At 42.2% G+C, this 16,824-nt stretch overlaps 1 protein-coding gene across 2 annotated transcripts in view; it reads right to left on the bottom strand.

The window, feature by feature from the left end:
- Nucleotides 1–38: 38 nt before the first annotated feature.
- Nucleotides 39–16,824, bottom strand: part of nap1l1 (nucleosome assembly protein 1-like 1) — a 23,289-nt gene continuing 6,503 nt past the window's right edge. Inside the window, exons 4-16 of one of the 2 annotated variants that reach the window (XM_005941964.3) lie at nt 14,633–14,735; nt 12,295–12,436; nt 11,035–11,115; nt 10,541–10,669; nt 10,315–10,386; nt 10,100–10,239; nt 9,489–9,634; nt 9,368–9,387; nt 8,759–8,881; nt 8,599–8,631; nt 8,462–8,512; nt 4,551–4,587; nt 39–1,875 (exon numbers count right to left, since the gene is read on the bottom strand). In XM_005941964.3, coding sequence (XP_005942026.1) covers nt 4,582–4,587; nt 8,462–8,512; nt 8,599–8,631; nt 8,759–8,881; nt 9,368–9,387; nt 9,489–9,634; nt 10,100–10,239; nt 10,315–10,386; nt 10,541–10,669; nt 11,035–11,115; nt 12,295–12,436; nt 14,633–14,735 — 1,046 coding nt within the window. In that variant the 3' untranslated portion in view covers nt 39–1,875; nt 4,551–4,581. The remainder of the gene's footprint in view (nt 1,876–4,550; nt 4,588–8,461; nt 8,513–8,598; nt 8,632–8,758; nt 8,882–9,367; nt 9,388–9,488; nt 9,635–10,099; nt 10,240–10,314; nt 10,387–10,540; nt 10,670–11,034; nt 11,116–12,294; nt 12,437–14,632; nt 14,736–16,824) is intronic. The other variant, XM_005941963.3, reaches the window with a different exon arrangement.

The following is a 16,824-nucleotide window of genomic DNA, read 5'->3' on the forward strand; positions in this document are numbered from 1 at the left end:
GATGGGGAGGAGAGAGGAAAAAAAAGCCAGCCATCACATACATGTTTAACCAATTTATTCATGAACATACACGTACAGTTATTGAGTACATTAGTATTTTGTAGCATAGCATTTTGCCTTGACAACAGCTGCTCAGAAGGACGCCCCCACAGAAATCCAGTCAGTCCATTTCCAATGAACATGATCTGGACACTCCCTGCAAAATGCCAAGTACCCTGGATCTCCACAGTGGACATGATGATGCCCCAATGACAACCAACAGATGGCTGTTCTCACAACCGAGGGGAGAGAAGGAGGGGGGGGTGGGGTGGGGGGACGCTAAAGGACTGGGGGGAGCAAGGCTGCTGTTACATTTCAGTTCCTCTCCTGGCTTTAAGTATTGCTCCGACAACCTTTTCCAAGGCATTCTGGGTAACAAAGGAAGCAGGTTTGGGTGGTGGGTCATGAGCCAACACAATGGCCTTATCACACTCCCCCATTTCTTTCACAGTGATAAAAATGAACCGTGACCTCAGCTACTGGGCTCAGGTTCACATGAGACATGAATTGGTTACATGATGGGGGTAAACAAACCGAAGAGGGAAAAAGTGAGGTGTGAGCCCAATCTTGACACTCCACCCCCTCCCCTTGTCATCCACTGTGCTACATCTGCCCAATACTGTTCCTATAAAGCTTCCCTGAATGGGACTAGTGTGCCTCCCTCGACAACAACGGTAATGCACTTTAAACCAAATAGCACAACTTGAACTCTGCAGAGCGGGGCTACAGCAGCACCCCCTCTCACATCCCCTCAGGTATGGGGTGGGAGGAGTCAAAGGGCTGCTCACATTGAATAATTGGACAGGACACCACTGGTACACCACACAAGTAACAAAGTGCTATAGAAAAAGACGACAGCCACACTACTGCGAGCCTTCGAGGAGCCTGAAGCGTGAGGTTACTACGCCATCCTGACAAACCGTCTCACCCCACCTTCCAGAGTTTTCTTAAGATAAGGAATGTTCGAGAGTCGGCTGTAGAGAGCCACAGGAGCGAAGAAGTCACTGCAAACGTCAGTTTTGATATCATTTTAACAGTCCGTCCGGAGGAAGAATGGCAGACTCTTTAAGAGGTTCACTAATGGGGCCAGCCAGTCCGTTTACCGGAATGTTTAAGCGGAAAGCAGTGGAGCACAGGTGGCACAGGAATTCCCAAAGAAGTTGTGGGGGAGTGGGAAAAAAGAAGTCAGGTGAGGGGGTGGCAACTGTGGATCCCACAGAATAAACTGGACTGGACACTCAGGTGCAGCTAACACATCCGTCCTGTCTGGAAATGCTACAGTGCTTTGTGAGTTCTCTTAAGTGCTCAAGTCCCCGCTAAGAGTTTAGAAAACAAAAGCTAAAATAAATCACTGGGACAACCTGGAATTTAGCTTGGAGGAGAGGATATATAGATTGGTGTCGCCGCAATGCCAGTCTAAACCACAGCTGTTGTCTAAGAGCAAATACAACAAAAGACTTCACAAGAACCCAAACTAGTTTAGCAGTGAAGAAACAAGTTCATGCTTTTTGAGGGAGGTTATCTTCCTGCAGTCTAACTATTGTACAGAGAAGGAAGAGAGGGGAAAACAGGTCTAGTAAAATACTATGTATATCGAGCCACACTGCTCCCAGTATATTACCATGAGTTTTTGTAACAAAAATCTTGAAACCTTTTTTTCTCCAAGTTCTCTACCAAGAAAAATACAAAACATTATAAGGCGGTAAGTAACTATTTTTTTATTTTTTTTATTTATATATTTCTTCTTTTGAGAAGCTGTTACAGTGCAGTTGATCCTCGAGGCAGCCGGGTCAGGCTTCACTGCTGCTTGCACTCAGCTGGGGGGGCTGCATCCTTCTGTAAGAAACAGGATGGTGGGTGTTAAGATGAAGGCCGCTCCATACAGACTCATTCAAACGGCACGTACGCAGTCACGCCACTCCACCACTCAAGCAGCTACAAACTCAAACTTCTCACCTCAGCTATTTTTAAATGCAACAGAAATGACAAGGATGTGATGACTGACACATTCACATTAGACAGACAGCAGTATGAAAATACTTTTCGTTAAACAGTATTGATGCAAATAAACATCAGGCCAGGGATTCTTTAGGGTGCTGGTGAGACCATTTGAAAGTGACATGACTTTCAGAGGATCGAGTGCACTCCCGTGGGAAGCTCCAGCAGCGGGTTCGCTTAGCAGTAGGCTGGCTCTGCTAAGCTAACATTTTTTTCTAATTATCATATGCAACTTGTGACCTTTAAGTGCTTCATATAAATCTTTCCCCATATGTCTTTGTATCAGCATGAGGCAAAATGGTGACAAACCTTAGATGGCCATTTCAAGTTTTTCTTCTAGAGTGTAAGTGTAAGAGCGCTCATGATGAAAGCTAAGCTGACCACAGGTGTGAGGGAGATAAAGTGCTTAAATGGATAAAATAAAGCCCGATGTGGATGGCTTGGAGTTTTATAGTGCCCTGAGCGAGCTGTAGGTATTGCAAGTTTCTTTTACACAGCTAGGAGGTTCCTGTCATTTTTACTTTACTGCAGTCGTGACTGGGAAACTTCAGGGGGCTGTGCGCTCATGTCTGAGTAAGGACCACTTCCCCACCCACCAGCCTCTAGTGCACAAAAACCATCAGCTGCCAGCATCCCCAACATGCCAGCCTAACATGCTAGTTTCAGCAATATTACGGTTCCTGCTTTAACGCACATTAGTTGGCATCTACCAGGAGCATGTCAATCTTATGCAACTCTTAAAGCACCCTCAGACATTAACCATCTTTCAGCACTCGCATGTTACTAAGCACTTCAGAAATCAGTGTGAAGGGTTTCCAACATCATAGAATACACTTTGATTCTCTTATTGTCAGCTGTGCCAAAGGATTAAAGGATTATTCTGTTCCATTTATCAGCACATTCATCCAGTAAACACATTTCTACTCGTCTACTTGATGCATTCTGAGCAACCAGGAATGACAGGTAAAGGTAATTCCTCATGAGATAAACAGTTTGCTCATTTTTCTGAGACTTAAATGTTGCCGTTTGAGAACGCCGAAATGCATCTTGGTGCCTTAGGAAATGACAACTTGCAGATCTCTCTGAAACATTAACGACATGATAGATCTCATTTTAAGACGAGCTGGTGGATCTTCTTGATGGGGTGTGTCAACAGAACAATCTGCTGTCCTCAGTTTGACTTATGGTGAGGAAAGAAACTCGCTCAGTAATCTTCAACAAATGCAGACAAATACTGGAGTTTCGAGGCCTCCATCACTGTGTGAGATAATCTCATAATGAGTCCTGTGGAGGACAAAATAATGAGAAGGATTGTTCACTAAAACAAAAAAAAGAAATCAGACATTTCTGTGTAACTTGTTGATTAGAGGCTGATATACCAACATCCAACCAGCTAACTGCCAGAGATTCAGTGACTGAAAATTTAGCTTCAAAATCTCCGCTGGTTAATTAAATTAACAATGGCTGGGGGATTTTTTTTTTAAACCAGCAAAGTTGAATAATGGGACTCCGTATCCACAGTACAAACTTGGGAGAGACCCAAACATCTGCCATAGGAGCCCATTTTCCATTAGCCCTTTCAAAATAACAAATGTTGACACTTTAAACAGAAACTCAGGGACTTCCGATCAAATCAATTAGCTGCCAAATAAATGAAACACTGGGGCAAATTAAGGTTTAAAACCACACAGAGGATAATTAAGCCCCCGGCACACTCAGGGTGGGACGTCCTTGGACATTACACACTTGCAGAGGTGATGATGGCACGCTGCAGCTGTTCAAGGCTGCTCTTCATGGCCTGATGCCACACACATTACTACAGAGTGAGGTCGTTGCTGCCACCGTTCAACACATGTGGCTTTTAATGAGCGACTCAAAGTACGCATTCAAAAAACGAATGCCCTGTCTGTAACCAACACCACTGCTGCAGCATCTGAGCTTCTTTCTCCATATACTACCAGAACTCCAGCTTCTAATGGATCGTAACAGGCCCTTTAGAATTAAAAGCACTTTTGGGGACATTTGAGAGCCATTTAACCAGACAAAAAGACATGCCTGTATTGGGGGCATGTAGATGAACAGAGGTCATGAAGGAAAACAAAGGACGTTCATGGACGAACAGACCAATGACATTTAAATAACATATTTAACAACACATAAACAAAAAGGACATTTTTGCCAAACAAATCATCACCCTGATGAACTAGCCTGTGTTTGTGCATGGGAAGAGTTCAACATGGTGGGGACAAAACAAAGAAGGTTGGGCTCGCTTCAACATACAGAAATGATACAGGTGCAAATGCAGAGCTCTATTATGGGTTAAACTTCATGAAAGAAAAAAGAAAAAAGCCAAACCAGTGAGTTAGTAAGTCAGGATAGTGTTAACACAGCAGCCGAGGAAGGGTGGAGAGAGACAAAGATGGAAAAGCCATAACCCAAAATCAAAAGGTGTGGGGGTGGAGGGTGGTGGGGGTGGAGGGTGGAAAAGCTGACAATTAATGAGCTGTACCTACCAGGATAGGGTTATTTTTCTACAGTCACCACTTAAACCTAGTGAGGAAAAATTTAAAGAGTAGCTGACAAAATATGCCAAAGTGACAGGTGATGAAGACACATCAATGAATAGGAGGAAAAAAAAGAAAAAGCCAAACTCGCAGAATACAGAATGTCAGATGTTTTAGTTGAGCAAAGCAGCAGCAGAGCTCATGCTTGTTTACATGCTGTGGTGTCAAACTCAGCTTCTTCAGTTTGGTGTAATTCAAAGTTACTAGTCTCAGGCCAAATGAGTCAACACGCAAGGTCATGCAGGCAACCCCTCAAAAACCCAACCTTACAAATATGACTACCTACAAAAGGACACTTTGAGTCCATTGATCACAGACGTTCATGCATCTTGCTGCCGTTTCCAGTGCTTTTGTTTACTCAGTTTTTTCCAGCTGCATTACCTTCATCAAGAAGGATGCAGAGAATCTCAGTGAACAAAGAGCCCCGCAGGAGACAACCTGTTATTTTGTGTCTCGGGGGGACTAGGCCAAATCTCATCAGATTTGCACTTCATTTGGTGTGTGCATGCCCACTCCTATTCAAATGGTTAAAGATGGGCACAGAATTTCTGGCCCATTAAAAGCTGCTGACCATGACGGGTGGTTCAAGCAATGTTAAACTGATAAATACTGTATAATGTAGTCTTTACATTCCATGCATTTTCAAGTTTATTTCTAATGCAGTGAATGTTTCCTGACAGGTGATGAAGGACCCCTGGCTCTCAGTCACAATACTTTACAAAGTGGTCTAGCTCATTGAGTAACCTGCTGAGTAACCATAATGTAGTAAAGACACATAGTAATAATTGGACTGTCACAATAAACACAGCTGGTGTGTTCAGGTTACAGTAAATTTGGAATCCTGGGGACGTAGGCAGCATCGGCAGCTCTGGGTGAGGGGGGGATGTCTGATTGTGTCTACAGGGTGAGGAGGGGGGAAAAGCACCTACTTTAACTTGATTTATGACTTTAATATTGCAGTCATTTGTGACTTAAATTAATGTTTTATATCCAGTCTAAGGTTTAGACCAGGGGTCGGCAACCTTTCTGCCATTTAAAAATTCCTCAGAAGTCAGTGTGCCATATGATTGCATTAAGAATAAATTTAATAACACTCTATGAAGTTACACAATAAAAACAAAAAAAGACTTTTTATCCATAACAGCAAATGAACTGTACAACAGAAAATACAAACGCTATTTATGGTCTCCTCACAACAATAAGAAAAATAAACTGAGCCAATATGGCATGTTTGTTAATACAGAGACACACATGTTAATCTGATCTCTGGTCTCCCACTCAGACACAGGTCTCTGGGTGTAGAGCGGACAGCTACCTGAGCACACTCATGTGAGAGAAAATCTGCTCACACAGACATGTAGAGCCCAATACTGTCAATAAGGCGTCTGCAACGTTCTGAAGACAGTTAAGCTTGTCAGGTAGTGATGTCCAGCAGGTGAACATGCAGCTCCATGAACACACACAGCTGTGGATTCCAGCTGCTTCGATGTTGCATTAACTGGCATTACCTCAGCCAGTTCATGTGAGACAAATCCAGCTGCTCATTAAAGATTTCTGGTTTGATCAGAAAAGAAAACATTGGTCCAGCAGACAGCTCCTGAAGCTTTTGAAGTGTCGGAATGTGGAAAGCTAACAACGTCCCTCTCACCAGTAGGCTAAGTTATTTTTAGCCAATTACAAGTTGAATCTGGTAGTTGGGGTTGTTAGCTAAGATACCATCATTAAGAAGCGACACAACTAATGTGTGTATGTGAGCTAATTTGCGATGCGCATCGCTGGCCCAGCCATTTATTTTTTTTGATGCACCTTCTCAGATTAACTCACTGCGTGTCGTGCTCAGAGCTGGACTGGGACAAAAACACAGCCCAGGCTTGACTAAAGACCGGCCCACCAGGTATTAAAGCCATAAAGCCTTTGAATGAAAACAAACGCTGCTGTGACAGTGATGTACGCTCTCGTTGGTATATGTATGATTTCTATACATTTTACGTCAGATAAACACTTTGGTTGTAAGATTCAGATAATTATTTAATAAAAGCTAGACATTTTAAATGAGAATAAGAAAAAGTATTTCTTTGTGCCCCCCTTCCCTGTTAATGCCCTACCTGGCCCCCTGGCAAAACTTTGCTAGACCCGCCCCTGCACAGTTACCAGCTGTCAGCTACATAGAAAAGGATCCTGGGGTTATTTGTCTCTCAGAAACAGTTCATAACTTCAACTCATCCATGTCACCTAAAAGGTAAACCTGTTTCTCCATCACAGCTCTGATGATCCAGTAAGGACATCTCCTGGTTTCATCTTCATGTTTCCCTCTCACCAGATAACCAAACCGACATCAGCTGATACTAGAAAGTAATATTAAATTCTAACAACAGCTGATCAAGCTTAAACGTGCTGCTGTTGTTTAGCGCGACATCCGCTGGTTTCCTCTTTCTGGCGCAAAGTGGGCGATAAACAAACGAGAGAGAAAAGCCGATCAGTTGATCGTTGATCATTGATCAGTTGATCATTGATCAGTTTCATGATTAAAGTAGCAACAGGAGAGAGAGGGAGAGAATGAGAGAAGAAGCAGCTGAAGCGTAACGACAGAATAACTCCAGCTTTGTGTCTTTTTCATTGTAGCTGAAGTCCAGGACAAACTGAGTCTCTTCTCAGCTCAACACGAAACGTGTAATAATTTCTCTGAATGAGGGACCATCCCATTTTTAAGGAGCCGTTGGCAACTCTACTAACCTTATGAATAAAGTTCACTATCAGTAACATCATAGCACCCACCCAGCCGTATAGAAACTCTGTCATGCTAGCTAGTAGCAGTACGAGTTATTGTAAGTGACTGTAAAAAGTCAGCACAACAAAAATAAACTCCACCTAAACTTGGTTCATATCTGACCCAGAGAGACTGCAGGTCATAATTTCAGTTCACCTGACACTCGGACCGGCGGCCGCCTCGGGTCTCTCCTCCTCCTGCCTCTCCTTCCCTCATCCACCTGCTGGCCTCCACCACTTGCTAATGTTACTGAACCTGTGGAAGCTCCGCGATGCCACCACCAAACTACTGAGTTATTTTTACACACCGGCCAGCATCCACCACCTTTCATTGTTTACACCATTGCAAAAAACAAAATAAAAATCTGGCCAGTCCAGCTATGGTCGTGCCATCAGTAAACCCTTCGCGTGCCGTGCCTAGGGTTGCCGACCCCTGGTTTAGACTAAGATTGACGTGGTTTCCAGATGAATTTGTTCATTAGGTGATGAAGTAAAGATAAATGAATGAAGATAAATTGCTTACTGGCAGATAGATTTTGATACGTTTCTGGGCAGTTACCATAAAATGAGGTAAAATCGTGTCCAAATGTGGCAGAAAGCCTATTGGCTAAAATTCTGTACAAACTTGAAGGACTTTTTTTTTTTCCTTGTGTCCTTTTGTTTCTGGCATACTGTATCTGTGTTACTTTAGCTTTAACAACAACAACATGCAGCATTCAAATTTCAACAACTTGTAAAAGTCAAACGGAAAATGGAGCGCTGAAAAGACAAAATATCAACTGGATGCATTTTCTGTCTTAACCAGAGAACCAAACCAAGGTCACAACAGAACAGAAGCTGAAGCAAACCAAAGCTGGTGTAAAATGAGATGAATTTGTTGACAGTATGTATTCTGTATGTTGAAATCAGCTGTTCTCCACCTGCAGCTCAGGATCCTCAGGTGACAGAAAATTATGCAGAAAGATTCTGAACGCAGTGACTCGTGAAGCTATCCATCGCCTTAAGTAAGAAAATCCTGAGCCATCAAAGTTGAGAACTGCTGAGTAAGGTCTTTTCTCACAGCACCAGAGATCTTTACAGACATGTTCTCTCACCTTGGGATCATAGTCGGGGTCGTTCTCCTCGTCAGCCTCCTCTTCACCTTCCTGAACACACAGCACAGGGCAACTTCAGTCTACAACTTCCAAAATGTAAGCTTTAGTGGCCTGTGGTAGTTTTTTGGTGGTTTTACCTCATCATCTGCCTCCTCTCCCTCTTCATCATACTGTAAAAGAAAAACATTTGTTAAGAGCCAGGATCATGCCAAATTAAAATGCTTATCTAAGTTGAATTAATTCTTACAACTCAATCACTTTGTAACCCCACCCAAGATATCAAATGCCCACACTCACATCATCGTCATCATCCTCTATGGCCTCTCCTGTGAAATACAGCACCGCTCGGGGTACGATACGTTCGCGGATGAAGTGGCCAATTTCAAAGTCAGCAGCCAGAATGGCTTCCGAATCCTCATCCTGAAATCAGACAGTTTATTCATGCATTTCCTGAACAAAGTGAGAAAGCAACTAGAGCTGCCCCTGATTCAGCATTTCTATACAAATGGCATCTGAAGTGCGTTTCCTCCTTGGAGGGAAGAATGGGTACAAAACTGATTACAAATCCTCTGGCCTGTCAGGCACTAAGGTTTGCCTTTAAGATGTGCCAAGATGCAGCTGGAGTTAGTTTGTGATCAAATTTGAATTTTGTCAAAATCAAAAGTTGAGAAAACAGTTTGTTGCCAAACTGTAGTGGCTTTGCTTGTAGTATTACTCAATATTAAGATTCACAGACCAGCCCCTCTGGCAACTTTGACTGTAGTTACTTATCTGGGTCACCAAATCATGTTTTTAAGTCACTACATGATGTTTGAGGTTAATGGAAGTGTATGTCTCATATAAAGAAGCTCAAGTTAATATCAAAAGACATCCCAGGTGAAACAGTGTGTAAAAGCACCAACTTACCAACTCGCCGTTTTCTGGGACTGCAAAGAAAGCACAGATCAAAATGAAACAATGCAAACAAACTCAGACTGGAGCAAACTCCGTATAGCAACGGTCAACTTCTCTGCCATGTCACTCTTACCCTCTGGTGGGGTGAAGAAGTTGAAAAAGGAGTCGTTGGGGACCGTTTTGGTGACCGTCCTGACCGTGCCACGGCCCTTGTGCTTTTGTTTCTTTTTGATTGTTTTCAATGTGACGTTCTTGCCCTTTGTCCATTCAATCGTGCAGCTGTTGTCAAAAACAAGGAGCAATGGAAACAAGGTCAGGAGGCAGCATTTGAAGTGTCAAATCTAAAAAACATCTGGGATGTACGAATTATCCAGTAAGGACTTTCAATTATCCTCTGCCTCTCTGGTTGGAGAGCAATACTGGTGGCCACCAGTGCTCACCCACAACCTCCTAGTTAATACGAGTTTGGTATACATTTGATTTATAAATTGTGACCTCGAGGTCACAGAGTTCAGACTCATCTCAGATATTTGGTAGGTGCACCTATGGTATGACTTTCAAAGTCCTATGTCAGTTCACAAGCTGCCACGTTGCCCACTCAACAGCACCACTCCATCAGCCTGTGACAGCTGAGGTGCAAAACTGAAGAAATGATAACCTCTTTGGCAGCATTTCATTATGTGCATCAAAAGTTGCTTAGAAAACAAAAACCTGAAAAGAGAAAAAAGAATCGCCGACACTCACCCCGTGCAGCTCATGATCTCTGGCCCATCGAAGGAGAAGGGGTCGTTCTCATCGGGCTCTGACCTCATCTTGTAGGTTTTTGTCAACACTGTGTTTGTGAAGAAGTCGTTTGGCTCAAACTGGAACTCTAATGTGAAGCTCTGGTGAACACAAGAGGCTGATGAGCAAACAGTCAGACTGGTTTTAGCCATTTAAAGTATGAGAAGCACACTTACCATTGGCTGTCCTGGATCTGAGAATTTTACTTTAATGTCTTGTAAATGTTTAAGGATAGGTTCATCATGTTCCTGAGGGGAGGGAAGAAGTGGTTTAGAAGCAAACACAGAAAACCACACGAGCCAGCCTATACAGATATTGGCCAGGAGGTGGAAGCAAACCCCGATTATTGAATTAGAGAAGTAGTCGCTGTCTGTGACCCATTTTCTGTGTGTGTAAACATACCTGCAGCATGTCACTGAGCAGATCCACATTTTTGAAAACCGTTAACCAGAATTCAGGAATGCCTTTGGGGTCTTCTTTTTCCTCATCCTTCTTCTCTTCCTCCAACTTGGCCTTCTCCTTCATCTCATCCTGGTTAAAAGAGGTTTTCTTCTAAATATTTGTATGTGCGTTTGGTGAATAAACAAACCAAAACATTTTATGCCCCGTCCACATATACAACCACACAGCACTGAACAGTAATGACCAAAAGGGGATGTTTTTTAAAAGAAAAAAACAAAACAAAAAAAACCTAGCTTCACATGCAGCACCATAGTACAGATTTAATCTACTCTGAAAAGCAGATGTCTGAAATCAGTGATGGCTGGATGCTGTGCTGTCACTTTGGGAAGACAATTTGGTCCTCGTATGAAATGTGCAAGCAGAAAAATGCAGAAAGCCAAGTATTTGTACAGTAAGCATGCAGGTGTATTTGTCATTTGTCCCTGCTTACGTACTGTCAGCTCTTCCTCTTCATCCGCTTTCCATTCACATTCCTCATCTGTGGGCTCATAAGCTGCTTTCACTATGTCACTTCTCTGTGAGGAAACGAGAGAACCATCTGAATTACAAATTTACACATGCATTTATTTTATACTGCAAGTTATACCACAGCAAATCAGTTCTTACAAAATAAACAAATCCTGCATTCTGTGAGTTGTATGAGAACAAGCGATCTCTGGATTCAAATGGCAAAGTAGTCATTTCAAACAGTGTTAATTTACAGGAAAAGATGCCTTTAACACTGCATTAGTGACATCAGAAACACACAGAACAGCAGCTTGAAAGCAGTCCTCAGTGCAAAGGTGAAGGATCGTGCACTTATGTTACACGCAGTACAACAGTGTGATCCAAATCCATAAAGGGGCTTTTTACAACCTTTTCTTTCATCACCTTCTGATGCAACACAAAGCAAACCTTTCAACACAAGTCAGCTTAAAGCATTTACTTGACTATCAGTTAACATTTAAGAGGAACTATTTTTATAGTTGAGAAAACAACTCATTTCATTTCCCAGAAAAATTCTGGTCCCAGATTATCAAAGGTTTGCAGCATATCTGAGAAAAGCTGCTTTCTTGGCTCCACCACAGATGGAAGAATGATGAAAGAGCTATGGTTACTATAGATACACTGACACACATGGAGTGTGCTCAAACAGCAGACCAGAGCCATACGTTTTCTATGCAAGCTCTAAGTTCCCTGAGCTGCTTCTAAATCCTGATGTAGCTTCACAGATTCAAGAAAGTGTGCACTCGAGGCAAATGATGCTCAAGGAGAAAGCGTCAAACATATCAGTATCAATGCAGGTCTAAACCTACTCATGTCCAGTTACAACGTGAGAGCTGCAAGTCTTGTTCAAATCGAGCGCTTTGGCCCTCAGGAAGCGCTCAGCAGATTCTTGTATTTAATCAATATTTAGGTAAATGTATATGCAACCTGTAGGCTTATGAGAGTTTCTTCTGAAGAGCAGAATTTGTGATTCAACCGTTCTTCAAAAAGACAAATAAATAAATACATTCTAAAAAGAGTTTTTAAATTGTCATTTATGTCATAAGTCTCTGTAAAGGGAAGAGCCATACAAAATTAGGCTTCTGGTCTTACTGTGAGTGACTAAAGAGTGGCTGCATCACGCTGGAACACATAATACGCAGTAAGTTTTACTTTGTGGTGACAAACCATGACTTCTTTACAAAGTATACACAAGACCAAAAACATACTTTGTCGAAGAGGGGCTGGTAGAGGGCAGCATACTTTCTTTCCAGCTCATGTACTTCCTCGTAGAACTTCGCTTCAATGTGGGCACATTTGACCTGCAGGTTCTTGAGAGCATTGACACGTCTCTTTACGACCTTTGGTAAACTGAGGGAGGACACATGAACAGAAGACATGAGGACAATCCTGGTTATTGAAAAGTAATATTTAAACTCCAAGTAAAAAATGTAAGTATATATATAATATAATATATATCCACTTGATTGTCATTCGTTTTCTAGCCTTTACAAAAAAAAATTTAAGTCACAGGGGGGGAAAAGTGATTGAGGCAAAGAGTGGCCCCCTCTTCAAAAGTTAATCTGCAGAGAGCTTTAGAGAATGGCAACAAAGTGCAGACATACTCTCCCCAGAGGATCCATAGTGAGTCAGGATGGCCTTCCAAGAAAACATTTATAAAAAAAAAAAAACAGTAAAAAACTATGCTGAGAACTGCTTTTATTCAGATTTGCTTCATTTAACACCAGCGTCGGTTTCTTTTGCAGATTTACTTGGTGGACACTTAGGGAACTTGTGGCCTGGGTCTTGCTGTAGATGAGAGAGGGGTTCCTCCTCATGTCTTACAAGGTCACTTCCATGTTTGCTTTTAATGACAGACAGTTTATATTTTTAAAACGCAAACTGAAATGAATATGAAACCATTTCATCACATCCATGCTTCTCATTTCCAACTCATCGCAGACTTATTTTGTAGGATGCTACCGAATCCATTCGGCTAGCTTTCAATATAGTGCATTTATCTGATGGTGGAATAAATTCTCCTGTAATGCAAATCTGCTCTTTCTGCTTGTTCTTTCACATCAGACCCCATGTTTCTGCTTTTGAAGGTGCACATCTCTTCGGTCCCATTTGGACACCCTGCAACTTTAACATCCTAATTATATCTTTAGAATCTGTTGAATGATCAGTTAACCAGACTCAGAAGTGCAGAGAAACTGCACCCAGTCAAGTTTCTCTGCAGTGTGGTAAATTAGAGACGCCTGCACTAGCCTGGCAGGGGAATGCGTGTTTGAGTCCCAAGTGCTGGGATGCAACCGGTGAGTTTGGTGGTGACTGCCAAACACTTGACATGTTGATTAAAGAGCTGCTTGCTGATGGTTTTGCTGAAGAGAGGAGCAGTGGGTGGCTCAGCCCTGTAGCCAAGATGCTCAGCGATGCTCACAACCTAGCATCTCAGAAGCCCCAACCACTGACTGAACTGTCGCCGTTTCAGCAAGCATCCTTCAGTGTGGTTTTTGTTAAAAGTATCTCCTCCACTTGGATTATTTTCGTTTTAACTATGACTCACGTCAGCTGCGATTACATTTCCTGGACTCATGCAACAAATTGATCCATGTTAACTCAAGTGACTACACAAAATAAAGTCTTTGTGCAGCTATTCGCCCACTAAAGCAGCCCTCATTATTTACAACTGATGCCAGTACTATGCCCTGAAATGCAGTGCCCCACTGTCCTTTTTCCACAACATCATTGTATGCATTTATTTTAAAGGCTCTCTGGTATGCCGTTTTATGAAGGACACCAGGTGCTCACAGCCACTTACACTGAGAAAGCAGAGCTAGACTTTGCATTTTGCATTTTAAAACGAACAGACAATTTTGTCTTGTTTGAACTTCTGTTTAATGTTTCACTGCCTACAGTCTGGAAGTGGTCTGTAACACATTAAATGGGTTTTCCTATTACCATACATCTCACCTTTATGTGCCTCAGCATACCCAATTTAAAACCAGCTGTCCTTACAAAGTGATGTTTGAAACTCAACATGCGTTCTTCCTTCATCGCATCCGAGACGATAATAGCTGACCTCGCCAGGGGCTGAGGCTTCCCACTTCAATGTAAGAAGCCCACCTGCTTCACACTGAAACCTGGTTGTATTTCTAGTGTCACACCGGTAGATGCTCATCAACTCATGACTCGCTTGGTTTGACTGCACCGTTGGTGTTGACCTCAACTTCAAAGTCATTTGCATTTCTACTCAACAAGGTGTCGTCACCATTTCAGATACTCATCAGTATGCTGAAGCATGTAGATTGTAGGTGGATGTTTTTGATTGTCTATTTGCAAGGAAGTGATTGCTGTAACTGATGGAAAGCCCACAGCAACAGTTGCCAACAGCCAGACTTAAAAAAAAAAAAAAAAAAAAAGCAGGATCTACTGAACAAAATTTAGTGAATACCACTCTTGCAAAAAAACCTTAATATAAAAACAAAAACAAAGTCTGTACATTATTCTCAATTCAGAGCTGCCTGTGTGCTGCTCAGGCAAGACAAATGAGCCATCCCTCACCTCTCCATGTACCCTGATGGTGAGCCATTCAAACCATCCAGCCTCTCTTGCAGCGCAGCCAGGATCTGTGGATTCTGCATCATCTGGACAGTCAGCTGACGAGCTGAAGAGAAACATACAGTGAAAAGAAATCTATGAGCAGAACTTGAGCATCATCTCAGAACTGATGTTGAGCGGGATTCACTTAAAACTACACTCAAATATACTGATTTATAATTGAAACCCAAATCAGGAGCTGCACAATAACAATTTCACGACTGTTTTTGTAACCATTCCATCACTGCTCGGTGGAGTGCTCTTAAGTACTTTGCTTGTTAAAGTGTGGAAACAGAGGTTGATGTCTGGTTATGTGCATTATGAATGTTGCATATACATATATGCTCAGCAGTCAAAGAGTGCTCTTTGTGCAGCCAGACAGGTGACAGATGGTACAACCCAAGTGTTCGACACATTGCTCACACCTATCAAAGCTCAGTCAGATTGCTGCTGGCAGGTGAGAAGATTAAAAAGACTGGAAGTCACTTTTCTCTGCTGGCACATCCTGGACATTTTCCTTGTGTTACAAGCCAAAAATCAGCGAGCTGTCTGAGATGCTGCACTGAGTCAAATAAATAAGCTTCTCTGAATTTAGACAAAATCAGCTCCTTAAGCAGATGCTTTAATGTAGAATTCTGTAGTAGACCAAAAACACAAAAGGGGCTGTTATGAAGTGACAAAACAAATGTTGCTCCCCTTGTGACAAGGGGTCACCACAGCAGGCAGCGCCACATGTTTTTATTTGGTATAGTTTAACCCTGGATAACCTTCCTGAAGAAACCTGAAAGTGGATTTGTGTCTCTGGCTGAAACTGAACCACTGACCTGTGTGTAAACCACCACATTAGATTGTTTTAGAGAAGCATCACTACACCTTTACAAACTGATCCCCCTGTAGTCTTCAACTGTTACATTTGAGGTTTTAAAGCTATACACACTTAAACCGGGTCACTGAGGGGGATTTGAATTATGTTAAAACCCATTTGCAGCACTGTCAGAATTAAGTTAACTTGCAGTTGTAGCACATTCCTCAAGTTATGTAAATGCAGGGGCAAGTTCAGCAACTATAACTGCCCATGTTGTTAAACTGACACCAAAAAAAACAAAAAAGAAAACCTCAAGTCAAAGTCTATCGGCTCAGCTTACTGGAACGACTGTAGGTAGGGCTGTTCGATATAACGATATATATCGGATGACGATATAAAAACATCTATCGTTTCATTTTGTGGTGTCGCAAAATAAACTGTTTACGGTAATGTTTTTTCATCGTTCTGATGTCCCTGTAGTGGCTATATTCATTTCTTAAAGTTCTCTCTGCAGTTCATCTAAACAAAGAGCACTTAGACTAGAACAGACGCAACTACGTTAATCCTACCATAAAACAATAAGACACGGTATGACCTCTCATGCTCCCAGAGTGCTGTCTAATACACACAAAGTTTGCAGACTATCAAGGATCAAAACCTCTACCAATCTACAACTAATTACAAAACTTATATATATAAAACATATATAAGTAAATATTTCTAAGCATAAATGACAATCAACAATACAAACTCTAACACTGTGGTTTGTAGTTTAAAGTACATTGAAAAGACCAATGATAGACATGCACAGGCCTGCTGCATATTTGCACAAATTTCTTTCCAAATCATTGGGTTCGTGTGTGTCAGCTTAGCACTGTTTATGGTTTTGCTGCTGAAGGATTTCTATACTGTACATGCAGAGTGAATAATTCTGTCTTAGTTGGCTACATGCTGTGCCCACTGGGTCGTGAAAGTGACTTTGTGTCTCTGTAATTGGAAGAGTGATCCACCGCATGGTGATCAGGCAGTCTGCTGCCATTACAGATGTCTGTAACCAGAAAAAATCCAAAAGGCATCAGCAGAGAATGATGTCTGCTAGTTAAGGACTTATTGTTGCATACTTTGTCATGGAATTTGTATCACTGAACACATTCCATAACACTCTTTTTCCACCGTCTACTGACACCGATACAAACTGCACTCTTTAACCTGGTCTGGTTCCTTTTTTACCTGCTACCTCCTGTACAGGTTTGCAACTCAGCTGCGGTTCCTTTTTTGGAGTTGTGTGCAGCCGGGGCGATTCTAGGATCAGAGCTTTGGGGGTGCTGAGCACCCAGAGAGCTGCCCTGCA

This window comes from Haplochromis burtoni, unplaced genomic scaffold (assembly GCF_018398535.1).
Source record: "Haplochromis burtoni strain Fernald_Lab_line unplaced genomic scaffold, NCSU_Asbu1 Contig_241, whole genome shotgun sequence".
Lineage (NCBI taxonomy): Eukaryota > Metazoa > Chordata > Actinopteri > Cichliformes > Cichlidae > Haplochromis > Haplochromis burtoni.